A 27,320-nucleotide genomic window follows, 5' to 3' on the forward strand; every position below is an offset into this window, starting at 1 on the left:
ATCTTCGGGTCATTCTGACCCATCAGTCATTGTGACCCACCGTCGTATTGCGACAAATTTACCTCCTACAAAAACAAAGTGAAGCATTTTCTTTTAACTGTCGGGCTGTCTCAGACCCCCCACATTGCAATGGTTAAAAGAAAATAATTGTTATTTGTTTTTGTATTGGGTAAAATTGGGTAAACACAACGGTGGTTCGTTATGAACCTTTGGGTCATGTGACCCGAAGGCAGCACAAGGGTTAATTCAACCTCAACTGAGGTCAGATAACTGATTGGTCATTTATGTTTTCATCTACAATGGTCAACAGTAGTTGTTTTGAATAGTTCTCTATAAATAATACATTGATTGATGGATTGTAATATCCATGTAAATTCTGATGGTAGGTATTGGTAAAGTGTCAAGCTTGGTTCTGGATTAGCTGCTAATGCTAAATGACAGTTGATGGATGAAGTATATGTTACGACCTGCCCCTCCACTAGCTGACGCAGGGATTCGTCACTGGTCGGTTGTTCTGACGGGCACAGCCATATTTCGACGTGTAAAAAGCAAGCGTCCCTTCATCCAGCATCACCCTGCACGTAATTATTCTCCGCAGCCTCTGCCTGGAAACCGACTCCAGTGATGTGATCCAGTACCACATCATCACACGGTCGGATAACATCACGTCTGTGTCAAGTCTCACACTTCGGCTTCCAGTACTGGTCTGGCGTGCACGAGGCAGCAACTCTGGTGACCTGGAAGGAGGCTGGGGAGGTGGTGGTGGTGGTGGTGGGGGGGAGTTTGCTCTGCTGAAAGACTGATTACACTGAGGGAGCTGAACATTGGGCAGTAACGCACTGATCTGCTGACACACAGCAGAGACATGGAGAGCCCCCTCTTCCCCTCCATCTGTTTCCACTATACAGCGAAGGGAGGAGGGCAGGGAAGAGGAGGGGAGGACAGGAGAAGAGAGGAGGGGAGGGCAGTGGAGAGAGGACAGGAGAAGAGAGGAGGACAGGGGAGAGAGGAGAGGAGGACAGGAGAAGAGAGGAGGGGAGGGCAGGGGAGAGGAGAGGAGGACAGGAGAAGAGAGGAGGGCAGTGGAGAGAGGAGAGGACAGGAGAAGAGAGGAGGGGAGGGGAGAGAGGAGAGGACAGGAGAAGAGAGGGGAGGGCAGGGGAGAGGAGGACAGGAGAAGAGAGGAGGGCAGTGGAGAGAGGAGAGGACAGGAGAAGAGAGGAGGGGAGGGGAGAGAGGAGAGGACAGGAGAAGAGAGGAGGGGAGGGCAGGGGAGAGGAGGACAGGAGAAGAGAGGAGGGCAGTGGAGAGAGGAGAGGACAGGAGAAGAGAGGAGGGGAGGGGAGAGAGGAGAGGACAGGAGAAGAGAGGAGGGGAGGGGAGAGAGGAGAGGACAGGAGAAGAGAGGAGGGGAGGGCAGGGGAGAGGAGGACAGGAGAAGAGAGGAGGGGAGGGGAGAGAGGAGAGGACAGGAGAAGAGAGCAGGGGAGGGCAGGGGAGAGGAGGGACTTGTACCTGGTTGGCTCAGGAACACCCCCCTCCCTGCCTCCCTCCCCTCCCTCCCCTCCCTCCCTCCCCTCCCTCCACGGAGGGCTATCCCAGCATCATCTCTTCTCTGCAGTCTCCTCCAGCCGGCCAGCTACAGTATCGACCATGACATCGGGCACACGTGCTTCCCACTCACTCCTCTTATCTATTCACTAGTGGTAACGCATCATATCGACTCTAGGTCACAGGGGGGCAGTCTTTGACAAGGCTTACAGATGTATCTCTCAGATCCTGGACCTGGACCTGTACATTCTCAAGAAGCAATGGAAACTTGATTTTCGATTGCAACATAGTGGATGCCAGGGATAGTTTCACAAATGACTTGTGTGCCCAACCGATGCAGGCAAAAATAAAGCAGTTGTTTTTAAACGGGAATTTGTGTAACAGTAACATTGGGAGATTGGATGGGCTGCTGTCATTCTGAAAACGACAATATCCAATTTGTTCTTTGTAGATATAAAACAGCAAGGCGCATTATTCTGAAATAACTACATTATCAAAGCACCACTCCACTGCAAGCTACTCTATCCAGAGAATAAGATTCAGAAGCAAATTGGGAACCGCAGGAACTGAAAACCATTTGCGATGGGCTACAAGAACAAATCTATTGTAACATTGTTCAGTGAAGAATATGTTATTAGCCTACATGTCGCCTATTATACGCATAGAAAATCCTCGCTGATAGCCCAGCCACATCACCCTCGGCTTCCGTCGCGCGCGGTACAGCACGCGACCGGCCGATTGAGCGTGTCCCTTCGAGCTGAACCGTTCATGCTCAGAATTTGGGACGGCAAGGCATAAATCAGGTGATTATAGAGTAATGTCTTGCCCATCTTGTCGGCAACACATGTTTCTCCTACTGTTCGGCTAAGCTACTGTTTACCAACCATCGCCGCCTTCTCATCCTCTTCTCACCGCACAGGAATCAAAGCGTATTGCGCGGATTACAGCAACTGCACCTGCAGCGGCATCGGTCCCAGAACGTGTTCACCGTTTTTTTTTTTTTACCTTAACAGACCTCTTCTCCCTTGGCGACGTGATCTCTCTGGTCCTCCGGGAATCCAGCGGTCGGGTCTGTCGGTCCCGGGTCAGCTGAGATTCCTCGTTCGGAGCGAAGCACCCCCCTCTGACCCGTTTACGGCTCTCTTCTCTCCTCTCCTCACGCGCAAAACCAGGGAGGAGCCTGCGCGCAAGAGACTAAGATGCTGCAGACTGAGCATGTGCAGCCGGTGTTGTCTCTTGAACGCACGCGCGCGCGTACACACTCAGTCCATACGTGGTCAGGCTGAAGGGGTTCCCCGGCTGCAGCAGTCTAATTGCACACTTTTCTCTAACAGTAGATTTAAGATATTCTTTTAACCTGCTCTCGTGTTTGGAATGAGATACACAGCACATTAACTGTTGTTTTTTTTTCACGCTTCATTAAAAACTCAAGTCGAGAATATTATGGCTAATAGGCAAACACATTTGCTCACGTAAATTCAAGTTGTGTTGTGGAGAGTTATCTTGAGGATTCGACCAACTGTAACATTTGTACAGGATAGTTGGCTGTACTATATAACATATACTATACATGAAAAAACGCACGTTGTCCCACTCTTGTGGCCGAAATCTGTAACAATAACAATCATCAAAGGGCAAAACACTATCTTATAGGAGGAATTGTACAAAACTAGTTTTTAATAAGGTGCTGTTTATTTAATCTCATTTTCACATCTTTTTTTTTGTACACTCATGGCAGTTACCGCTTTACTCACTGTCCTGGTAACTCCCTGCTCCTCTCTGGTGACAGGGTGAGGAGGGCGGGGCCTGCTCCTCTCTGGTGACAGGGTGAGGAGGAGGGCACCTGCTTAACATCCTCTCATAACAAAAAAATGAGCCTTCGACTTTCAAACTCCATATCCAGACCTCGCTCTGTCCCTTAGATTTGTGACACAGTGGAACAGAGTTCTTGCATTCTCTCTGTATAAGCTGAACGCTAAAATGCTCCACCTTCTACAGTACCTTAACCCTCTACACAGGTTATTACGGAGCATGTAGGGATGGTTGTAGGACTCCTGCATACTAGTCGGGGGAATTTTTATGTCACCCAACCAATTGATTGTTCCTTTTCGGTCCTGTAAAATTGTAATATAACATTAAAACTGAAATTGACAACAGCCCAACATCAGCCTGCCTTCCCATCAGTGTCCGTCTTAAAGTAGTCCTGGGAAAATAAGATCAGTCCATTTTGGAAAACGTTGTCCACCGAGTCAGTGTGCCTGTTGCCGTGTTTGTAACAATGTCAAGACCGTGTTCACAAAGCGTCCAGACCACTACTGACCTATGTGGAACGAGTCATTGTCATTAGTGCTATGAATTTCGTCATCTCCACCACAACAAATATGTCTGGCAAGGTAGGGGGGGGGCAGGGGGGGGACACAAGTTTCCACCTGTACCATGACTGGCCTTGTCTCCTCTTGCCTGGATTTGGCTTGACCTGATTTAACTGTACTATAGGGGGCTTAATCCAGTAAAGCAGGATTATCTAATTTCCACAGTTTGCTAGCTATGTTGGTTCAGTTGTTTGTTTAGTTATTCTGGAGCCGATGTTTGTTCTGAGTCATGTGACCCGGTTGGTTCTGAACTTTCAGAATCCGGATTTACGGAATTCCCCGGAACACCACACATCACGAACCAACAGTCTTTTGCCTCACGCCTTTAGAGACACAATGGATCCCAGCTCCATAAAAAACTCTGGGTCTGTGGACGGGGGGACGGGTGGGGGGGGCCGGGGCGCGGGGAGGACGTCATGGCAACAGATGGAGGCCACATCCTGTCTTCTACCCAGAACAACTGGAAAACGCTGCTTAAACCCACTTCTCTCTTTTGTTCAATTGTAAGGCAAGGATTCCCAGTTACCAGTTAGTTTCGTTGTTGTTCGTTTTCGTTTTTTTTAAAAATAAGCCTGCAATTCTCAGTCAATAATTCAAGGGTTTATCCCTACACGAGAAAAGGGAGGAGGGTGAGGAGGGGTGCGGGGGGGGGGGGGCGGGGCCTGGTCATGTTTAAATTGTCCGTCAGGCATGAGCCCTCCCCCCTCCCCCTCCCACCCAGGCTGACCGCTGTCGCCGCGAGCAACAACCCAGAGTGCTTCGCTATGCCATGTAGAGGAAGGTGTTGATGTCCATCTCGTCCCTCTTGATGTACTTGTGCTCGATGAGCCACTCCATCTGCTCCTTGATCATCTTCTTCTGGGGCAGGAACATGTTCTTCAAGATCTCCACCAGCTCCGTCTGAAGCTGGGCGTTGCTGATGCGCTTCCTCATCTTCATGATCTGGATGATGGCCTCCTGGTGGTGGTGGGAGAGAGAGAGAGAGAGAGAGAGAGAGAGAGAGAGAGAGAGAGAGAGAGAGAGAGAGAGAGGGAGAGAGGGAGGGAGGGAGGGAGGAGAAAGTCAATATTAATAACAGAGCAGTAGATATTAGCCGAGTACAATGATCGAGATGAAATGCCTCCTAGTAATATTGACAGGTTGATGTGTGTGTGTGTGTGGGCCAAGTCAATGTCTCTAACAAAACAGCAGATATCTGGCAATGAAGATGATCAACGATTAATAATCATGACCTGCACATAAAACGATGATAACTTGGAAATGGTCCAACATAGATTTATTGACAAAGCGGTGAGACTCCTACCTGAGTTCTTAATATCCTGAGCTGGACAATTCCCTCGTTCTCCTCCTCTCTCATTCGCTCAGTGGTGAGCTGGAGTCGGCCAATCAGGTTGATCTTCCCTCTCTTCTGGACCTTGGAGTTTTTTCTGCGGTGAAGAACCCTAAGTATCAACAACCTAAATATACTCTACATGCACGACACACACTTTTTGGAGTAAACCAATTAAGAAGACGTTTCCTTTGGTATTTCAAAGATCTTACATGAGTGAGAACTCCTGGTTGACGTAGAATAGCGTGCCCTCTGAGAAGTCTTTGGGTGACCCCACGACGGGGTCGTACGATAGCACCTGTCTTTTCAGTTTAGGAAACGCCACTAAGGACTTCAGGACAGGAGAGAGGGGGAAGAGGAGGAAGTTTAGTAAAGAAAAAAATTAAAATACCCAGCCCAAACAATGATATATTTGTTAAGATCCCAGATACCTTTTTTCTTTCTTTTCTTTTATTTCATAAAAACAATTAATAATGTACCGAGGGCTCGCAACTAACTTTTAGTTTAAGAATTAAAAAAAGTTGTGGAATGGTTTGAAAAATATTTTCGAAAATAAGTTTTGAAAGGTAGAAAAAATAATAGCATTTTATTTTATAGGTTTGCGTCATTGATGAGTTGTTATGGTTACTTATTTGTATCAACGCGAATGTTTCATCGCGGAGTGATTTATTATTAGCTGTGAAAAGTCCGAGTTGGTATGTCCTGGGATATTTCAACTCATGGAACGTCTCTCGTCCAATCAGAAACAGCTAAATAAGTCGATAGAACCCAACTGTTTTATAATGATGAGGATTCTACTAAACTCTACGGTACAGGAAACAGGAAGTGGGTGCCGTCCCTGAAGCCCCTCACCCAGAGTGTGCGCCTCAGCTCAGCGTCAGGAAGCTCCGTGGCCAGTTTCAGGTTCTCGAAGCTGATCCTCTCCCGGGGCCGCTGGTTCCAGGCGAACAGCACGGCCAGCTGAAAGGTCGTGACCTCTAGGTCGTACTGCCCCACCTCGTTCTTGAAGGTGATCTGACCAGAGAGAGGTGTGCAGTGAAAGAACATTTAGATGTTTCGACCAAAGAAATGTTTCACAAATTCAAAACTGTGTGTGAGATCTGTAACATAATGCCAGGGGTAACATTTTAAAGAACCTCTATAAGTAAAAAACCAACTCAAACCAACTTTCTTTTTTTCAACATCAATAGCAACTATGCTAATATGTCCCCTCAAGGGACAGTAAGTCGAATTATTGTTGATAATTTAGCATTCATAGACCTTCTCCACACCATCTCCATGGAGATACCTCCTTCTAAACACAGTGCTACAGCATGCCAGGAGCAGCTGTTGCTTTCAGGCAGGTCACTCACGATGCCGTTGGACATGAGGTGGTGCCAGTGTAGCTTGCGTCCACTGTGGTTCTTCTTGTAGAAGTCCTCCACCTCCGGGATCAGGTCCTCCAGCTCCGTGGGCAACGAGACGAACACTTTCTCCGAACTCCGGGACCACGCCCCGGCGTTGAGGATCTTTATGTTCACCGAGTCGGCTGGTGGGAACGCAAGCAAACACACACAGCATCTTGAGAAATACATGAGAAATGCAGTGAGATCCCGACAGGACAGCACACGGGTCCTGACCCGGGTTAGGTCCTGGTAGAGGCAGTTTGCTGTCTGTTACCTGGCAACGCCAATTTGTTGTGTTTGTGCATCTCTTTGAAAGACTGGTTGAGATCTTCCGACACTTTGATGTCCTGGAACATCCTTGCCAGCTTGTTTACGTAGTCTGCAGGCATCCCGACTTCCTGTGAGGACACGTGACCGAAATTAGCCAATTGCTGCCACGCGAGGAAAAAACTGCACACACACCCCTTCCTCGAGTGTCTGTGTTATACAAGCGCTTTATGTGGACGGACACACACACACACACACCGTACCCTGAGCCACTCCACCATGTTCTCTTCGATCTCGTTGTCAGCTGAGATGTCCAAGATGAGGCGTCTGGTCAGGTGGGCTTTGTGGTAGCGCATGAAGACGTCTTTGTTTTGGACGTACTTCAGAACCAGCAGCTAGACGCAGACACAAACGATCGACATGAAAACACAGGTAGCTCTGATGTCACTCTGATGTCACTCTGATGTCACTCTGATGTCACTCTGATGTCACCGTGGCTCCCGCCAAAACCCGAGAGCATCAACATCTGCCCTCTCAAAGTCACGGAGGTCTTCTACTGAGCCCATACTCACCATAAACAAAACACCCAGAGTCTACGTTCATGACCAGGGGCCGACTGAGGCCCTTAGCCACGCCGATTTACCAGTTTTGAGCGTTTTTTCGGCCCTACAAAGTCCACGTTTAAAAACACGCACTTACAACTTCCTTCAGTTTGGCCTCGATCTCCTCGGAGGTGAGCTTCTTGCTCAGAGGGGTTTTCCTCAGGAGCATGTCACAGTAGTTTGCCAGAAGCTCTGGACATTTAGACTCAGGCTGGGTCTTCAGACCCACACTGACCCGCCAGGAAGGGAGACCAGGTAGAGTCAGGACAGAAATGAAAACCACATACAGGTCAAATACAAATTCTTTGAAGAATTCAGTATTCTATTTTTATTTTTTACAAAAATTGTGTAAATATTCTTGTGGTAACCAGAAGAGTTTTTCTCTTACCCTTTTTGCTTCAACGGCAGTTCAAGTTTAAAAATGGTGGCGTCGTTCACAACCGCTTTGTAAGCCTGGAAAAACACGTTTCGGGTATTTGTTAAATGGTACACAACGACCATCAGGGTTAGCTAGGTGGCTGAGCGGTTAGGGAATCGGGCTAGTAATCAGAAGGTTGCCGGTTCGATTTCCCCGCCGTGCAAAATGACGTTATGTCCTTGGGCAAGGCACTTCCCCCTACTTGCCTCGGGGGGAATGTCCCTGTACTTACTGTAAGTCGCTCTGGATAAGAGCGTCTGCTAAATGACTAAATGTAAATGTAAGTGTGTGTATCGGCCACCAGAGGGCACTGTGGTCTGCTAAATTTTAGTAGTATAGTTTTATTTTTATTTTTTAATGATTGATCTCTAAAGCAGGATACTGGAAGGCTGGCGTGCTGGCAGGAGACAGAGGGGGGTGGAGCCTAGCAGGATACTGGAAGGCTGGCGTGCTGGCAGGAGACAGAGGGGGGTGGAGCCTAGCAGGATACTGGAAGGCTGGCGTGCTGGCAGGAGACAGAGGGGGGTGGAGCCTAGCAGGATACTGGCGTGCTGGCAGGAGACAGAGGGGGGTGGAGCCTACCTTGTCCCTGGCTGTTAGGAAGCGGGGGTCGTCCTGGAAAGCCTCTTTCACCAGTTTACTGAAGCGGTTGAACAAAGTGAGGAGCTGCTCAACGTATTTCTCAGAGTCCTGTAATCACACACACACACACACACACACACACACACACACACACACAGGTAATTCAGTGACGTATCTTTCGATTTGTTTCTGTAGAATTTTAAATCGCTTGTTGACTGAATGTGTGTGTGTGTGAGAGACAGTGCGTGCGTGCGCATGCTGGCCACCCTCACCGTGGTGATGGTTTCCGCGGACGCCACCATGTCCGCCAGGCCGGCGTTCATGATGTGATCCTCCAGATCCTTCAGCATGGGCTCGATCCCGTTGGGAACCTTGTCCATGAGCGAGAACATCAGATGCAGCTCTGCGGAGGAACCACACAGTCACACATCTGTCCTGGGGAGGCCCAGGTCGCCCTGCACATCTACAGCACCGGCACTGCACAGTAGTGGTGATAACCCGGACTAAAAGGCTTGCAGCCATCAGTTTAGCTCAATACTAAATGTACGCTCAATACTAAAAACTATATGCATACAATACTATTAATACATTTATGATATGCAAAAATGCACACATATGTTTGTATAGTTTAATCTACAAGGACACACTGGGGATTACTGGCATGTTCCTGATGTGCTTGGGTGTAGGTCAGATACTGACGTCAAGGATATAAAGGAATACAGTCCTGTACGTATGGCTGACATCAAACGGTGGAGGGAGGACTGACAGGAAGTGGGGGCACGGACAGGAAGTGAAGTCACGGACAGGAAGTGGGGGCACGGACATGACATTTCTTTTGCAAACCTGAGCTGGCTGTGCCTTTGGCTGGAGTGCTCCGGCCGTACTCACTCTCTGTCTCGTTTCGTTTGATCATGCCTGGACACTCTGCCAAGATGGTCTCCTTGAACGACGTCACCAGAGCGTTCACGCAGCACTCCATGAGCTGATGCGGGGGACCAGAAAACGCAAATGACTCGTCCCGGCTCGATGTCACCGTGTTACCGTGTGAAGGTAGGGGGCAGTACTTACCGCCTGCACGGAGCTGCACTCTCGCCTCGTCTCCAGGTACCGCAGCGCCCGCTTCTCCTCCTCTCGCAACTTGGCGTCTGCCTGTTTGGGAAAATAAAGACATCAAATACAAATAAAACATTGTATAAGCCAACAAAGACATTTTTTTTTTTTAGGAAAGAATATCGACGTTAACATTTCTATCAGAAAGTAAACAAAGGCTGGTCAGCTTGTCTGGGAAAGAGGGCCGAAAGAAATGTACACATTACAAAAAACTTAGTACACAACGATCAGTCTCTTTTACGACAGAGGAAGGCCGAGGGCTCACGTATTTCATATAGTTCTGGACTCCGTTCTGCTGGAGGTAGGAGGGGGCCTGTGTTCTGTAGAACCTCTCAGTGGAGTCCAGGTAGGCCTTCTCAAAGTTGTCCCTGTAGATCTGCAGCTTGTCATCCGGGTTAGAGCACAGATTCACTGCAGGAGAGGTGGAAGAAGAGCACCCCTGGTTACTAGGGAGTCAGGTAGCTGAGCGGTTAGGGAATCGGGCTCTTAATCAGAAGGTTGCCGGTTCGATTCCTGGCTGTGAAAAATTATGTTGTGTCCTTGGGCAAGGCACTTCACCCTACTTGCCTCTGGGGGAATGTCCCTGTACTTACTGTAAGTCGCTCTGGATAAGAGCGTCGGCTAAATGACTAAATGTAAATGTACTACATGCAGAAGGGGATAGGCACAGCTGAGTGCTTAGACTGCAGATCAAATTTCCGTTAGGAGAACGAGGCTAGTTTCCTGGTTCTCACCGTAGGATTCTCTGACCCCTATGACCAGCTGGGAGTCGAAGGCCTCCCCAAGCCTCTCGGCGTGGACCAGCTTCATGGCGCTGTCCTGCAGCCTGTTCTTGATGTTGGAGAAGATCGACTCGTTCCAGGTGTCCAGCATGAGCTGTCGCGGGCGGGCACAGAGAGAGAGAGGGGAGAGAGAGGAGAGACCAGAGCGAATTATCTCACTTAAGTGATGACCCCAAACTTGATAGCAGTAGTAGTTATAAGTCATAAACCCCCCCAATCCCTGTTATGTTTATATAAATCAGAAATGCTTCCTCCTTCTTCATCTTCCTCCATCTCTCTCCATCATCCTCCTTCCTCTCTCTCTCTTTTTTCCCCATCGCTGTCCTCCTCACCTTCCTGACAATGCTGTCCTCCACGTTGGACTTCTTGTTGCTCCCCTGCTTCCCCATCAGGGTGATCTCCAGCTGGCAGAAGGGCTTGGGCAGGATGTCGCACTGGGTGAAGAACTTCCTCCACTCCACGATGTAGGCCTTGAGCAGGGCCGTGTCGTCCTGGTGGCTCAGCACTCGCTGTGGGAGACAGCACAGCGCCCGTGTCACGACAGTTCCGGGTCACGAAAAGGCAGTAGCACCTTGCAATGTTCTATCGAGCCAAATGTACACATGGAGGTGAGTATGTCACCAGGTGGAAAACAAATAATGTCCCTTTTAGCATGCTTACAAAAGGCATAAACCAGGCTTTACTTAGGGAGACAACAAATGAAGCGAAGACATGTAGGCTTGTTTAATACAGCGAGTGCACCATGGGTACGTGTTCTAAGCTCTGGGTGATAAGTGTGTTGCCAGTGACGACTTATCGAATCCTTGCATAGACTTTTCCCAAGCTTGAAGGACCTACCGCTTGTGCCTGCTTGATGAAATCTAAAATGTCCTCTTTCAGGGCTTGGTGGATCTTGGCTGGACCCTTGTCGTCCCAAAGACATACTGCATGGACGTCTCTACGGTAACAGGAAAAGGTCGTTTACACATACCCTATGGCTACTGCGTTGTACGTCATCTCTCAGGCATGACGTTTCTCATATCAACAACGGAGCTATACTCACGAGAAAAGGTCAAACCACTGTTGTTTGGTGACGCACTCCTGTCGGAGCAACTTCAGGACGATTGGGCGCATCAAGTCCCACTTGTCTTCAAATTGGAGGGAGCCTTTGTTCTGAGTTAAGAAGAGAAGAGCCGGTTTGATCCACTATACGATGGATATGCATGTGGCCTGTATTAGTATTATGCAGCTAGGCTGTCTAATAACGACACTGACAGGAGTCGTTTTTGAAACAACTGAAATAGGCTCCTGGTTCCCACTCGGAGTACCTTAAAAGGAACACTCTTTCACTGTTTCATTCTGACAACAACAACACACAACCGATGTTGAGCATGCGAATGAGATGCTTGTATTCTCAGAGTCTATGCAGACACATGAACACTGACAGAGAGAGTTTACAAATATACTCCTGGCAGCTCGCTAGCATGCACAATGTAAGACACAGTCTAACGTTGAACAATGTTTACTTACTAACAACTACCAACTATCAACGAAATGTATGTGTAGAAATCGTTGCGCGTTAGGAAAAGCAATTCAGCTCGACAGGAGCTAGATGGCTAACTGGCTTATGTGCTGGTCGGCCCCATGTTTACTGGCGTAGCTAGCAAGCTAGCTAGATAGCAGGCTTAACCACTGTTACAGTTGTTAGCACAGAGACAGTTGGAGACGGGACTGCCAGGTTTTAGGTAAGTCTCAAGCAAGACCAACAAAAGTAATACCACTATTCGAAACAGACAGCAATTGCAACCAATCATTACAAATGCTTTTGAGCTTATTGAATTGAAGAGTCTCCTACCTTGAGCAAATTAGACGTCGCCATGTTTACTGAACCTATACCCTCGCACAATCTCGCGACAATCAATCCTATCACGCTGCCTGTGAACGTCATGCATTATGTAAATAAAGGTAAACGTAGTTTAAAATAAACGTAGTGTAGACTGGATCTGAAGAATCAGTAGGCCTAATATTCCCATGCTTCCAATGGCCATAATAATCAGGTTTATGTCCCGCCGTATCTTGCAAAAATGTTATTAGGCATTCTATTATGGGTATAAAAAAGTATATTTAAAAGTCAAATGGTTTATTCATAAGCAGAATTGTTTTTATAGTTGTACGCTAATGCAGATCCATAACGCAACCGGAGTACAGTGACCTCGTCACAACCCAGCTTTCTTCAAATTTCTCATTTGCTCTCATATTATTGTTCTGTGCCATGGCCACATCGATTGCAAAGTAATTTGATTCGGTAAATATAGATATCTCAACCTCCCACCATTGCAACCTCGTTTATTTTGTATATCAAAATTATGAAAATTGGATGAGGATATCATCGTGACTAAGCATATTCTTTTGTTTTCTCAAGGCTGCTACGCTATCTATAGCTAGATCATTGGGTGAGATTGGAGTAGTCGTTGGGTTGGACTATAGAATCCGAAGTGCTATAATACCAAGCCACTCTTAACTGTAAACACGCACATTCAGAGAGAAAATGTCGAAGAAAGTTGCAGTCGTGACCGGTGGCAATAAAGGCATTGGATTTGCAATTGTGAAAGAGCTCTGCAAGGCGAAGTTTCCCGGGGACATAATCCTTACTGCCCGAAATGAGAAACTTGGGAAAGAGGCCGTGGAATTGCTTAAATCCGAGGGATTTAAGGCAACTTTCCAACATCTGGACATCTGTGATCAAGGAAGTGCTGTGAAACTTCGTGACTTTCTGCAGAACATTTATGGAGGATTGGATGTGCTGGTCAACAACGCGGGGATTGCTTTTAAAAGTAAGGATACCCTACACGGCGACGTGAGCCTCGCTGTGTGACTTTCGTTCTTTTAACGTGGTATAATTAGCGAGAACCATACATAGACTAAACATGATTTATTGAACTCCCTGTTTGTGTATAAAACCCTAGGTTGATATAAAGCGACCACTGTCTGTGAACTACAGTCTATGGTCGTAACCGCTGGCTGTAAATTGTACGTTGCTTTGGATAAAAGCGTCTGGCATGCGTGGCTAACTATGCATACGCTATCTGTACGCCGCTGTGGATAAGTGTCTGGCAACTGAATGAAGTATAAAATGTCACTATGAAATCCATCTCCTTCCCAGATGACGCAACGGAACCGTTTGGGGAGCAGGCTGAAGTTACAATGCGGACCAACTTTTGGGGCACGTTGTGGGTTTCCCACGCCCTTCTTCCCATCCTCAGACCCAACGCGAGGGTGGTCAACATATCCAGCTTCGTCAGCAAGCGGGCCCTTGATCAATGTAGCCCTCAACTTCAAGCCAAGTAGGCCTAATACTACAATCGTTTCACTCAACATCATCACAAGTTACCTGTTTATATCATAAAGGTGATCTTATTTCACCTCTTTTTGTATTATTTTTATTAAGGTTTAGAGACCCGAAGTTGTCTGAGGAGGAGCTGTGCGGTCTGATGGGCGAGTTTGTAACGGCAGCTCAGAAGGGTAGCCATAAAGCGGAAGGGTGGCCGAACACCGCTTATGGCACCACGAAGGTAATGGACAGTCAATGTAGTCCACATCACGACCTAGTTAAGGGTGCATACTGCACACAGACTCTATCCGATTTTCTCTTTTGTGAAAATACAGTAGGATATACCTACGTCTTAGCGTGGAAAGAGCCAATTCAGCCAAATCCTTGTTATAGTACACATTTTTCATAACAGCCATTGTGTCACACCTTCTAGGCGGTATGCCCACTCCTAAAGCCAGCGTCGACTTCCTTTCTACTACATTTAGTCATTTAGCAGACGCTCTTATCCAGAGCGACTTACAGTAAGTACAGGGAAGTAGGGTGAAGTGCCTTGCCCAAGGACACAACTTAATTTTGCACGGCCGGGAATCGACACAGCAACCTTCTGCCCGATTCCCTAACCGCTCAGCCACCTGACTCCCTACTAAATATCCAGATGCTTTGGATGGCAGTTTTAAATTGAGCTCTTGCTAAACCCTATGACCTGTGTGTCAGTTGGCAGACATTTTACTCAAATAACATAATTGAATTGCATGAATGAAGTTTCTGAAACCGCACCCGAGTTTCACAACTGCACATTTGGAACGTACCCAACAACCCAACCCCAAAAAAATACACAGTTGCGGTCATGAAATTAATCATCTTTTATTTTCTTTTTTCTTTCAGATCGGAGTGACTGTGCTGTCGATGATCCAGGCACACGAGCTAACCAAGACGAGGGCTGGAGATGGAGTCCTTCTCAACGCCTGCTGCCCAGGGTGGGTCCGCACTGACATGGCTGGTGACAAGGCCCCCAAGAGCCCAGAGGAGGGGGCCCAGACCCCCACCTACCTTGCCCTGCTCCCAGTGGGGACCGAGGAACCCCACGGGCATCTGGTGTGGGACAAGGTCGTCCAGGAGTGGTAGGGGCGTACACGGCAGAGAATAATTTGAATCGTGATCCTTATTGATTAATTTTGTGGATGTCACACATCCAACGCCATCCATTGATTCCATCGTTGATATGCTTTTTTTGTATCAGGGTAGATGCACACACAGCCCAGCCTGTTAATTTTACATTGTTCATATTTACCTACCAGGTACCACAGTAGCCTACTGTGGTAGGCTAAATGACTAAATGTAAATGACTAAATGTAAATGTAGCCTACAGTAGAGTGTTAGAGAAAACATTGGCCTTGTGGTTTCATTCCTTCATGACTTCTATCTCAGGATGGTGACGTTCCAAAAAGCCTTTTTAATTGTCCTCTGAATGTGTTGATGTACCATGTTTTGATGTTTTTGAAGACATTCCACAATACACTGCTTTTTAAGGTGCCTTTGAATTGCGTCTCTATATTGTGAATGCGTCTTTACTAACTTGGCCACTAGAGGGCGCAAGAGACCAGAGGAGTCCCTGTATAAAAACACAAAGGGTGTTTACAAAAATAAAGTACTTTGACACTTATTCCAAATTCACTATCTTTTTATTCAGCTACAAAAAAATGAATGAATGAAATCTTGAACTGAGAGGGATTGATTTACATAAAATGATTAATTTGATCAACAATAGATAAGGCAGCAATACACATACGAAGCATCATACATTCAGTATTTTGAGCTCAATCTTCTCTGCTGTACTTACTTCTAGCTTCCTTAGGAAGTGTTCAGGATAATAGAGGGATACAACCAGCACTGAAAACAAAACATGACCCCAGCTGGCCCACACAGGCCATGACACAGCTAGTTAAAAACTACGACTGAAAAATTGGTTGGAGTCTTGACAAAGTAAACTCAACTAGTACATAGACAAACTTCAAAACGCTTCTGGTAAATGGCCTAATCTCCTGAAAGTGTCCTAAATCTTTTTGTTGCGACACACTGATAAAGACAGTGGTGTTCTGGGGACCACCAGCTCGGAGGATGAAGTGAGATGGATATCGATCTCAGCTGCACTTACAGGACTTCACTATCATGTTAGACAGCTGCTCCACCTGCAGAAAGAGACACATTCAGCCAACGTTGTCATGGACACATCCACCATTTCTTTTCCGGACAGCTTTCAATTAAGACTGATTTAACATTCTCGTGCCTTTCAATAAAATACCACAAACAACATTGAAATACGGCTCAGCCATGCACTTCTAGATCCTTGATCTCTCGCTATATATATTCTATGAGCCCTCTAGTTACAAGGCGTGCTGGATCAAAGCATCTGATAACTGAATGAAATGTGAACGTTTGTGGTTTCCACCCAGACCTTGTGCTACTATCCGTGTTGCCTTCCCGGTCTGTTAAAATCGATTCTAAATAACAAAAAGATAAAAGACAAAAGATAGCTAGCTAACGCAAGCTATCGAACGGCTGAAAACTTCAAAACCGTAGAGTACGCTAAATTGTTTTAAATAGGCCTGAATACCGGACCTTGTGCTGCCGTCCTACGTAGTAGAGGATGGGCAGCGGTTCCAACAGCTGTGGCACACAGCAGGGCTGAGCAGATGCACCTGGGTTGTGCTGTTTGTACAGAGCCAGAACCTGTGGAAGAGAAGACCGTTCAGCTCGCCACCCACACGCAACATGATGGACTGATTACTAGTCACTTTTTTATGTATATATAATCATAAATAAATGACTAAATAAACAATAATACATCAAAATACTTCTCCACAATGGACTGGGGGTGCCACAGTGAAACAGATCAATCCTACCCAGACAGTCTTGACATTTAAAAAAAACAACTAAAAAAACTAAACTAGATTTCATTTTCCAGGCAACACCCTTGGTAAGCTGGGTAACTAGCCTCTAATTTGGAGTGACGACAGGCTTTCCGTCTGGTACCAGAGACTCTACAAACATGCTATTATGTCTGTTATACCTGGGAGTGCTTGCTTTCTGTGTTCCATATGTAGGTACATGGTCCCATACAGTAGTTGGCATAGTAGCCGGTTGGCTCATGGATCCATTTCCAGCCCAGATCCTTCCGGAAGTCTACGTAGAGGCTTCGCACACAGCAGCTCTCAGTGCTACTGGAAGAAAAGAAAATACATTACATTTACATTTAGCAGACGCTCTTATTCAGATCGACTTACAGTAAGTACAGGGACATTCCAAGTAGGGTGAAGTGCCTTGCCCAGGGACACAACGTCAGTTTGCACGGCCGGGAATCAAACTGGCAACCTTCGGATTACTAGCCCGATTCCCTCACCGCTCAGCCACCTGACTCCCTGACAAAATACCGGAATAGTTGTTGGTCACTAAAGGTGTGTGTGTGTGTGTGTGTGAGAAGAGAGTGTGTGTGTGTGTGTGTGTGTATGTGTCTGTGTGTGTGTGTGTGTGTGTGAGAAGAGACTGTGTGTGTGTGTGTGTGAGAAGAGACTGTGTTTGTGTGTGTGTGTGTGTGTGTGTGTGTGAGAAGAGACTGTGTGTGTGTGTGTGTGTGTGTGTGAGAAGAGACTGTGTGTTTGTGTGTGAGAGTCTCACTCTGTGCACATCTCCGTTGTTGTTGTCTGGCGTTTCCTGCGAGAGGTTAGCTGGCTGTGACGTTCCACAGGAAGTGACATCACTAAGATGTGAGGCCTAGGCATCCTCAGTTGGAGGTCTCCCTTGTCTCCTCTTTCATTGGATATCCCTGTTCACAGGAAACAGAGGATTCAGTTAGGTTGGTCTGAGGTTCAACTGTCAAAACTTGTGAGATTGTAGTATTGTGATATTACCTGACACAGTAAATTGAAAATGCGGCATTTCCTGTCCACATTCACAAGGCAATTTCAGTTCGAACTCTTGTTCTTTTCCTGTAAAAAAAAAAAAAAAAGATATCAAGCAATCGCTGAGCAACTGTGTCATATTCATCTCACATGAATGGCATCTTGGTAAAGCCATGTTTTTCACGTCTATACTCATGACAGGTTATCTGTATTACCCAGAAACCCTCCTGTCTCACCTGGACCTTGCAGCCACTCGCTTAAGGTCTGCGTGACGTCGAAAGAGAGCCAGTGATTGGCCGAAACATTCGAGACAAACCGCGAGCCCAAATAGCGGGATTTTTTTCCTCTGCCCCTGTAGAGTTCGAGCCTCTGCTCGGCGCCGGGCGGCATGGTGGGGTTCTTGATGAGCAGGCGCAGTTCTGCTTGAGAGAGCAGGCTGTTGTTCCCCAGTGTGGCCCGCATATCAGAGATGTTGAAGCACATCCTGTTGTTCTGGTACGCATCATGAGCTGGGAGAAACAGAGCAGGTGGACTGTCACTGTCACACAAAGACAGGGGTCAGATGGCTGGTTAGGTAGTCGGGCTAATAATCAGAAGGTTGATGGTTCGATTCCTGGCCACTCTGGATAAGAGCGTCTGGTAAATGTAAAGACTTTCACTGCACGTACTATACAGGGGTCTCTAGAGTGCTGCCTTACTGCAGGGATTGGCTTCGACACTAACCTACTGTAGCACACCTGATTCGATTTTTTAATGTTGGTTGATGTGTGGAATACTGTCCAGGATCAGAGTTGGAGACCCCTGTTGTAGAGAAATTGTGGGTGAGGCATCACTGCAAAAAAATATCTGGACCTGCAAAACGAAAGCCCGGTGGGACTTCATTTACGTGGCAGTCCTGCCTGTTTGTGGCTGGGCATTAACAGACACCACAAAAAATAACACACATGTTGAAATACATGTGTGAATTGTAAAGAGGAACAGGAAAGAAGAACTAGCACTGACTATAGTCAAACCAGATTTCTTAAAGCAACACTTTAGTCTGGGGAAGAAAGAAAAAACATACAGAGTGCCAAACTCTGTTTCAGTTTTTGGCCCCATCTGACAAACTATCTGCCATCACCAAAATTACCCATGTGAGTCTGTGACAATAATTACATATCGAAAGCACCGACGAGGAAGTGAAGCTACTCTGGGCTGAAGATCATACCAGGCCTGCATCACCGCAGAGCATTAAGCTAACCCCACCACAACGACCAGGGCCTTAATCAGAGACCACGCTCTTAAACGCTGCTAACGTAAACCTGAGCTGCCCAGACGTCTCTCACTGACAACCAGAACACACGACGCGAGATTTATGCCGTCATTCCGTGCAGAAAAGAAAAGGGGGAAGGATTGAGAGGAGAGGACGGAAGCATCTGGTCGGAGGGAGAGGTAAAAGGTTGAGTGTGCTTGTGGTTTTGCACACACAACAGACAGATTGCAGTGAGTTTAGTAAAACCGACGAAGGGGAAACACCCATTTCTAGTCAACAAACCTTATCTGAAGGACGTAATTACAGAAATTTGCATCCTAAAATGTTTTCGCCGCCAACTACAGTTTCTATATTTGTTCGGTCGGAAACTTCGACCAGACTTCAAACGGATGTCATCTGCATCATATCCACAAAATTTGACGTGAGGTGGACATGCTAAAATGAGATCAGAAGCCTCTATTCACATCGGCTGGTCTGACTGGTAGCTCTATAAACCATGGGATTTCTTTCTTCGTGCTGAAACCCTTCTGTGCAAAACACATCAACCCCAAAGCCTTTCGGATGGTTCTCGTCGAAAACATGAGATTATAAATTCTAGTTTTCAACCAAGGACGGCACCTATGCAGGATCTCAGAGGCTGAATCAATGACATGAGTACACCCAGATGAAACATGCCTATTACAATCCAATCAAATCATCAGAAAATTAAACCAATTACCTCCCCTCCCCCATCCACTGTTTAAAGGGCAGACAGAGAAGACCGACGCCGGCATGAAAGAGTTTCTGTATCAACAGGAAGTCGAGGTGTGGGTGGGTAGGTAGACTTCCTGCTGGGGATAGAAACCGCACAGCGTGCGAATACTCACTCGGCGTCATGTTAAACTTGTGCACCTCCTTGGCAAAGTAAGCCTCCCCGTCCTCGTCCGGGGAGCGCGGCGCCAAGGTGCGGGCCTGCGCCCCGCTGTGCTCCACCGTGCTGTTGTAGAGGGACAGAAGCGACGCGGGGACGTCCTCCTCCTCCTCCTCCTCTTCCTCCTCGCCCCTGTCGTCCTCCGGCTCCTTGGACAGCCGCAGCTTGCTCAGGATCTGTCCCCGGATGGCCTCGATGCGCTTCCTCTTGACCAACTCCAGGTCCAGGGACTTGCAGGTGGACAAGGCCCCGCTCTGGCGCGCACACTGCAGGAGCACCACGGCCGCCAGCAGCACGCACCCGGCCCTCATGCCGCCGCGGCTCGTCCCGGTCGGAGCAGGGAGGAACGTGGGCAGCCCTTGGGAAGGCCTCCGGGTGTCTCGCAGCCTCTCTCTTTCAGCCCGCCCGGCGGAGACGATGTCGACAAACACGCCCTCCCTCCCCACCCCCCCCACCCCTCTGAGCTGTTTCCTAGTGTCTCCCTCCCTCTCTCTCTTTCTCTCTCCTGCCTTCTTACACCTCTGCTGCAGTCTCCCGACACAAAGTACTCTGGCCAGGGAAGCTGCTTTTTCGGCCAGACAGTCACAGACACTGGTGGTCAGACCACAGTGAAGCACCACACAGAGATCACCACCTCCACCACCAGAAGCTCAGCCCAGACTGACTCACTCACTGGCTCCCTGGCAGGGTGCCTTCCGTGGACTGTCTGGCAGACACAGCAGCCCCTAGTGGCCACCCCGGGGATCCACCATGCCATCAAGAGCCAAACACCTTAATCTGGAATGCTTCAAAGCATCAATGTGTTGACGCTAAATGGTTCATTAGTACCCATAGATGGATGGTTTATATCAAGAAATTGAAAAAAAACATCCTCCTTCCCAGCTTAGTTTACAGTTTAATTTATCATCTCAATTACATGTATTTTTGGTGCGCTTGTCTCCTCCTTAAACCTCTTAAAAGAAAAACTAACTGATGTAAGCTGACATCTCCCTTGCTTGTCTGCCTTTACACAAAGACACAGTCTATATAAAAAGCTGATTAACTTCCTTTAACTAATAAATCTTCTATCTCTCTCTCACAGATGTTGGCTGTAGCCAGGTTAAGCAGGCCCGTCTGATGACTATACTAGCTAAACTAACCGCGGGAAATCAAAGCAACAACATGCATACACTATCGGAATCATTTAAATACAATAAGTGCATTGGTGTTTTGATTCCCCCTTGCTCGCTACCAAACCCTTATTTTCTCGTCTCCGCATCCTGTCTCAACTTAAATAGTAACAAGATACAGGAAGTGACAATAAAAGCGGCATTGTGAAACACAGCTTCAAATGTTTGCTTGTTCGCGCAGCTTGGCCGAAGGGAGAGACACAATCATCGCTCATCAACTGTTATAACTAGCTAATTATAACACAACGTTCGTTCATTGTTGGTCAACAGGTTAAACATCACTGGCACAGAACTTTGGAATGCAAGTGTGTATTTTTATTTACATAATTTCACTATATCAAAACACCAAAATAGTTATAGAAAAGTACAAAAAAAAACTAAGAAACGGCTATAAAGTATAAAATCTGTTTTGCATTGGTTAAAATATTAGTAGTTGCTGTGAAATGAGGAACGAGTGAATTGTGGGGACAAATTGTAAAGGCTGACGGTGCTGAAAGGCTCACTGTCCCCCTTGTGGAGAAAAAAGGTCAAGACAAGCAGTTGAGGTTTCACCCTCAACAAGTACGCCCCCAAAACAAATCTTCCAAGGCGAAACAATCCCATCCGACCAGTTCTTTTCACCTACTTCGATGTCCAAGTCACCTGATCCCCCCCCCCCCCCCCCCCAGCCCTTCTCCGCGCCCCCGTGCCGGTCGTGCTATATCGTCTCAGCTCTCCACGCCGTATCTTTCAAAGTGTCGCATGATCACACCAAGCTCCAGCTCCACGGTCCCCATGGCCACCGTGTGCAGGCGGTACCTGTCCGCTCCGCTGTACACCAGGTCTGGGGAGCGTAGCTGAGGGCCTCCCCCCACGATGGCCTGGCTCAGCTGCTCCTGCCAGGTGCCCTGGGGCCTCCAGGTCACGCAGCGCACCTGGTGGTGCCCCGGGCTGGAGGGCACGTGGCAGTAACCGTAGCCGTACAGCTGGCAGCGCCCGAACGAGTCCTGGTGCCACACCTGCAGGTGAAGCTTGGGCCAGCCTGGACGGAGAGACGGAGGAGCAGGACGGGTTAGTCTAGAAGAAATAGGGAGTCAGGTGGCTGAGTGGTTAGGGAATCGGGCTAGTAATCTGAAGGTTGCTGGTTCGATTCCTGGCCGTGCCTAATGACGTTGTGTCCTTGGGCAAGGCACCTCACCCTACTTGCCTCGGGGGGAATGTCCCTGTACTTACTGTAAGTCACTCTGGATAAGAGCGTCTGCTAAATGACTACATGTAAATAAACAGCACTATCACAGACCTGGCGTCCAGGACAGGATTGCGTGTAATATAAAACGAGGATGCTTCATTAGTACTTAAAACAACTGCAATTTGAGTGAGTGGTTAACATGCCAGGTTCAATGGGATCTAGCCCATAAGTCCTACCTTGAAGTCCTTTGGTGGTGTAGTGTAGGTCAATGGGATGACTCCAGTAGGCCATATCTCCTGCTTGAGGTAGGTCAACCTGAGTTTGACCCTCCTTCAGGCCAGAGAGAAGCCTCCAGGCCCCTCCTGTAAACGAACAGATAAGCGTGTCATTGGATACTTAAGAAAGCGGTGACATTCGTGCGGTATGGCACTGTAAGATTTCAAGTCCACGCATTGACTGCGTAACTTAACTTGCCAGATATGAATAAGCACAAATACATACCTGTGTGAATTCCCCATTTGCAGAACAGGCTAGTCTGAGGGAAGCCGCTGGCCCCGACGATCTGACCGATAATGTGTAACTCTGCCATTGCCAGTCCGGCTTCTTTTCCCTGGGCAGGATAAACACATGGCTAACCATTGGCTTGCTGTAGTTGAACTGAGCCAGTAACATGCAAACCAAAGCGGACATTACTTACGATAAAAGTATGGAGTTGACTAGTTAGCTAATGTCGTATGCATGTAAACTATGTTCAACCCATTAGGTACGATATGTCAGCTGAGGTTGTAAAAACACACACGGATGAGGGTTGTAGACTGCCAGGCCAGCCAGATACCAGCTACAGTAGCCCAGCTAGGCTAACAATTTAACGACAAGTAAGACGTTAGCAAGGCTTCCAAGTCCACATTAAACTGCTGACTAATGCATTCAAATGTTTTAATACTTCCTTTTAATACAAAAATGGCTTCATGTTTGGTAAAACAATTAAATACAAGTCAAGTCAAACCTCAAATGTTCACTCAGATTAGCTACAAAGCCACCATCAATGATCCTCATTTCCTTGGCAACCTAACAGGAAACTACGGATAGTCTCGTAGTCAAGCGAAACAAACGCGGATTTCAAAATATTGACCTCCAGTAAAGTGTTATATTGAATGGAACTGGTTGTTCTATTTTACAACTTCGTGTATCCTTGTTTTACACAGGACAGTGGACTGTGGCTTGCTGTGGTTCATTTAAAAGTATACTGCATTAAAAAAAAATATTGTGTAACGCAATTTGAAACATGCAAAGAAATGGGTTGTTTTATCAATCAGTAGGCTTATTGCCTCTAAGCAACGTAGAAAAAAGCGAACACGTAATGTCCCTGATGTTTAATTTAGATTATCAGATTAGAACATTGAAAATCAGCCAAAACAAGACGACCAACTATATCATCACAGAGCACGTGGGTCACAAAACGATCATCTAAGTTAAGAGCCTATGCTCTCTGTTTTAAAAGATGTAGGATAGTAAAACATATCTATAAATAGAAACTTTAGGGGACCTTTTGGGACATTATCATGATATTCACGTAAACCTGTATTTCTTAATTTCCTTTAAAACAGTATAATAAAAAAACGATAATATTTACAGACTTGTCACTCACATCCCTATGATGTTAGTGATGGAACACAGAGGATAGAAGACAACCACACAGCAGTTACATTTGCACAATCACAATAAATGATCAAGAGAGCATTTAAAGTGTCAAGAAACTGGGTGCCATACATAGTTTCACGTGTATCACATAGAAAGAAGATATCACCAAGAATCAATTGTGTTCTATAAGATAAAGGACTTGAAAGTCTTCTGCCTGCCAAACTCAAAACGCCCCAAGACAGTCCCAGGCCACTAGAATGCAAATCCGCCACAGTCAAAGGCGTCGAAGTCCGAATCTCCCGCCTCGAAGTCGAAACTGTGGAAGTGGGGTGAGTCGGCCGTCTGGCTGCAGGTGTGGTACGCCCCTCCGGAGCCTATCTCGGAGAAGTTTGTGGCCACCGGAAGGTCGGGAGCCCTGGTCTCCAGGTTGGAGGAAGAGCCGGCGCCGAGGTAGCCCATGGCGGAGGACGCGGCCGCGCCCCCCATCAGCAGGTAAACTGCCCGGACCGCTTTAGCGTCGTTGCTGGTGCCGTGGCGGAGGCAACCAGACGACCGCCCAGACCCGTTCCTCTTTGACCGCGGGGATTTCTTGACTGGGGGTGGAGGGTGTAAGAGATGACACAGAGGTAGCATTATGGAGGACTGTTAAATCTCATTTGTCATAATTCCTTAACCGTATACATTTATAACTCCACATTACAAACCAAAAACACAGGGCACAGGGCACAGGATATGTATACATCATGTAAATCACCCTGTACATCTCTAATCACTCTTCATCAATTACCATAATAAAAGCACGCAAGTCATCTCAATGTCAGGAATAGGCCTGCATGATAGGCCTTCATGAAATACCCTTCTCCTTCTGTATGGCGTCTCCTGTGCTTGGGCCCGGTGACGGTGCTTCTGTGTCGCTAACTGGGGGAGTTTGAGGGTCTTTCTCGGTGACGTAGTCTGGAAGCGGATCTCTGTCTGTGATGCAGGGAGGCTGAGTCAGGTGCCGTCTGCAGGAGCGCGACGTCGAGACACTCTGGGGAGGAGAGGACCGCGGTGAGCGAGCTGAGAGATGGGATCGATCCCTCACTGAAATGCTCCTCTAAAAGGTGATTTTTATTGTTCTGGATATCTGTGTTCTGTGAGCAAACGCGATGCACGTTGTGTATGAAAGCAAATCAGTGACATGTTTAGAATTTTTTATATTGAAATTTAAACACCACCGAATTCACCTCTTTAAAATTGATATACTTAATATTCAATTTTTTAAAATTCAAAACATTGTCACTGATTTGCTTCCATAGTTGTGATTCTGATTGTCAAAATACTATACAATTAAAAGTGGATTTGATTAGGAACCGATACTGAAGAACAAAGGCATATTTTACAACCACAGGATGTAGATGATAAGACTTTCAGATAAAACTGACTCACCTCTCTCACCTTCCTGAGCATGTTAAGCCACTGGCTAAAGAAAGAATAAAACAATTAGCTACTTCTCATTCCTCAGCTCAGTGTACAGACAGTTAGTAGAACACAATCTTACTTTTACAAAGTTATCTGAACGGAGGTGATGTTAAGGGACAACACAATGATAACAAGCCACACACCCAGCTCCCCCCCCACCCCCAGCCCAGCTCCACCCTGCAGGCCAGCTCCCCCCTGCAGAACCCCCCCCCCCCCACCCCGGCCCCCCAGTCCAGCTCCTCTATCTCCCCTGTTCACCAGCACTCCTCAGGCGTGTCAGTCAGCAGGAGCAGGAACTTGTCGAGAGGCAGGACGAGAGCAAAGCAGCAGTCCCTGCGTCCCCCGGAGGGCAGCTTCGGGAGGTCCAGGATCTCCCTGCCCTCCACGATGCCCTCACAGCCTCCCTGCAGCGCCACCGTCTGGTCTGGAAGAGACGCTGCATCGCGACACACCAGAAGAACGCCCTCAGCGGACAACACCAAGCACCTCTCCTTCCACTGTTTGAACACGAATCCACCTGGATGGCGTGGATGGACAGAGGCAGAGGCGGAAGAGAAGAGAGAACTGTTGTTGTCTGCGTGGTTCTCGCTAAACCTCCCAGATCATGTGGGATAGAGAGCAAGAGAGTTTAAAAAAAAAGTCTAGTATCTCAAGGGTGGAGGGGTGATTTAGGATCAGGCCGCATTAAACACCCAACCACATACACACACAACAACGCCCCCCCCTCCGCACACACACACACACACACACATCTCTCTGCCCCTCTGTCATTCTTTCATCCGCTGGGATTAGAGGGAGTCAGATGGTGAGAGGATCAGGGGCATGAGGACATGGGCTTGGGCCTCTGAGCTCCTGCTGACCAGGGCCCGAACGAACCAGAACACACAGATCCTGACCCCACACCTGCAGCACAGACACAGCGCTGATCCTGACCCCATACCTGCAGCACAGACACAGGGCTGTGAGCATCAGGTCGCACAAAACAATTTCCACGATCCAGCGCCGGAGAGAGAGACATAGAGAGGAAGAGAGAGAAAGAGGGAGAGAGATAGAGAGAGGGAGACACGGAGAAGAAGAGAGAGACGCATATAAAGAGAGAGAGTCTAGACTCTCAGACATGCTGCTCAGTTCTAAGCTGTTCCAGTCAGGCGGAGTGATTGAGACTGAAAACAGCTGTAATGGAGTCCAGTTTGGTGTGACTTCATTTGCCTTGTTTATCTTTGAGTTTCTCTCAGGGTCCATCTCAACAAGGAGAGGCGCTGTTAAATATTGGTTGATGTTTCAAAATATGCTGCTCTGGTGCCATTGAAGCTAGCTTTTAGGATATTTGCTCAACTCAGTGATCAGATGGGGATAGCCAAGTGGGATAGCGTTTGACTGCAGACCAAATGGTTACAGGTTCCAATCGCATTTTCTACGGTGCTTTGTATGGAAGAGTGTGCTGCATGAGTATACTGCACTGAATACAAAACTTCAGTTCAGAAAAGTCAACTCATGCATTATTAAGGTGTCAGTCGTGTAAAACAGTTTTTTATGCAAGTTCACAGAAATGCTAACAATATCACATCGATCGAAAAATAGAAATAAATTGTGTTTTATCGAAGAGCTGCACGTGAATTTTCACAGCAACACAACCAATTAGTGATGACATTGGATGTTGACAAAAACACAAAACTACTCTTTCTAGAGACGTCGAACCCCTCACTTCAAAGCCTTCGCAAAACACAGACACACACGTTTCATGACTGAATAAGGAGAGGATAACTCAGCGGTCAGAGCATTTGATCAAAAGTTCGCAGGTTCAAATCCCCTGCGTGCTGTCGGCTTAGGATAACAGCACCAGCTAAATAAAAGTATTATTCATCGTAACGAAGCGATGTTTCTCACCGTACTTGCGAAGAGTCCCACGGTGTATTTCTGAAACGCTCATGTTAACAGTCAGTCCCCATCAGAGATGAGACAGCAGGAGAGGAAGTCAGAGAGAGAGAGGGAGAGAGAGAAAGAGGGTGGTATAGAGAGAGAGAGAGAGATAGAGAGAGAGATGGAGGGTGGGATAGAGAGAGAGAGGGAGAGAGAGAGGGAGAGAGAGGGTGGGATAGAGAGAGAGAGAG

The 27,320-nt window shown here is 47.3% G+C and overlaps 6 protein-coding genes across 9 annotated transcripts in view; 1 reads left to right on the forward strand and 5 right to left on the reverse strand.

Annotated features, from left to right (window-relative positions):
* The window catches only part of LOC134014086 (calpain-5-like), a 30,635-nt gene extending 27,941 nt beyond the window's left edge, over positions 1–2,694 (reverse strand). Inside the window, 1 exon segment of the mRNA XM_062453960.1 lies at positions 2,557–2,694. The gene's annotated coding sequence lies outside the window, so the exon portion shown is untranslated.
* Positions 2,695–3,234: 540 nt separating this feature from the next.
* LOC134014092 (cullin-5) lies at positions 3,235–12,324 on the reverse strand. Of its 3 annotated transcripts, none has more exons than XM_062453974.1 (19): positions 12,234–12,324; positions 11,442–11,551; positions 11,237–11,336; positions 10,732–10,908; positions 10,352–10,493; positions 9,883–10,028; positions 9,576–9,656; positions 9,396–9,489; positions 8,780–8,910; positions 8,508–8,615; positions 7,896–7,960; positions 7,605–7,737; positions 7,169–7,300; positions 6,913–7,036; positions 6,606–6,781; positions 6,106–6,267; positions 5,466–5,584; positions 5,227–5,350; positions 3,235–4,880 (listed from the first exon to the last, which is right to left on the reverse strand). In XM_062453974.1, the coding sequence occupies exons 1-19, from the start codon at positions 12,255–12,257 to the stop codon at positions 4,686–4,688; spliced, it is 2,343 nt and encodes a 780-aa protein (XP_062309958.1). In that variant the 5' UTR covers positions 12,258–12,324; the 3' UTR covers positions 3,235–4,685. The 3 variants fall into 3 exon arrangements, with proteins under 3 accessions (XP_062309958.1, XP_062309957.1, XP_062309959.1); XM_062453973.1 differs by having other exon boundaries at positions 9,351–9,489; XM_062453975.1 differs by lacking the exon at positions 12,234–12,324 and adding an exon at positions 11,909–11,927 and having other exon boundaries at positions 9,351–9,489.
* Positions 12,325–12,829: 505 nt separating this feature from the next.
* Positions 12,830–15,242, forward strand: cbr1l (carbonyl reductase 1-like). Its single transcript, XM_062453978.1, has 4 exons — positions 12,830–13,212; positions 13,542–13,722; positions 13,827–13,950; positions 14,595–15,242. Exons 1-4 carry the CDS (start codon positions 12,927–12,929, stop codon positions 14,832–14,834), a joined length of 831 nt encoding a protein of 276 aa, XP_062309962.1. The 5' UTR covers positions 12,830–12,926; the 3' UTR covers positions 14,835–15,242.
* Positions 15,243–15,369: 127 nt separating this feature from the next.
* On the reverse strand, positions 15,370–20,213 carry LOC134014094 (transforming growth factor beta-1 proprotein-like). 2 transcript variants are annotated; one of them, XM_062453977.1, is made up of 7 exons: positions 19,727–20,213; positions 17,845–18,117; positions 17,618–17,695; positions 17,385–17,532; positions 16,780–16,927; positions 16,329–16,439; positions 15,370–15,898 (listed from the first exon to the last, which is right to left on the reverse strand). In XM_062453977.1, the coding sequence occupies exons 1-7, from the start codon at positions 20,079–20,081 to the stop codon at positions 15,851–15,853; spliced, it is 1,161 nt and encodes a 386-aa protein (XP_062309961.1). In that variant the 5' UTR covers positions 20,082–20,213; the 3' UTR covers positions 15,370–15,850. The 2 variants fall into 2 exon arrangements, with proteins under 2 accessions (XP_062309961.1, XP_062309960.1); XM_062453976.1 differs by having other exon boundaries at positions 16,780–16,930.
* A 1,400-nt stretch (positions 20,214–21,613) lies between these two features.
* b9d2 (B9 domain containing 2) lies at positions 21,614–23,233 on the reverse strand. Its single transcript, XM_062453981.1, has 4 exons — positions 23,114–23,233; positions 22,609–22,717; positions 22,344–22,469; positions 21,614–21,960 (listed from the first exon to the last, which is right to left on the reverse strand). Exons 2-4 carry the CDS (start codon positions 22,694–22,696, stop codon positions 21,647–21,649), a joined length of 528 nt encoding a protein of 175 aa, XP_062309965.1. The 5' UTR covers positions 22,697–22,717; positions 23,114–23,233; the 3' UTR covers positions 21,614–21,646.
* A 516-nt stretch (positions 23,234–23,749) lies between these two features.
* LOC134014096 (uncharacterized) lies at positions 23,750–27,176 on the reverse strand. Its single transcript, XM_062453980.1, has 5 exons — positions 27,097–27,176; positions 25,468–25,726; positions 25,177–25,210; positions 24,604–24,778; positions 23,750–24,341 (listed from the first exon to the last, which is right to left on the reverse strand). The coding sequence occupies exons 1-5, from the start codon at positions 27,137–27,139 to the stop codon at positions 24,001–24,003; spliced, it is 852 nt and encodes a 283-aa protein (XP_062309964.1). The 5' UTR covers positions 27,140–27,176; the 3' UTR covers positions 23,750–24,000.
* Between the last annotated feature and the right edge of the window lie 144 nt (positions 27,177–27,320).

This window comes from Osmerus eperlanus, chromosome 27, assembly GCF_963692335.1.
Source record: "Osmerus eperlanus chromosome 27, fOsmEpe2.1, whole genome shotgun sequence".
Taxonomy (NCBI): domain Eukaryota; kingdom Metazoa; phylum Chordata; class Actinopteri; order Osmeriformes; family Osmeridae; genus Osmerus; species Osmerus eperlanus.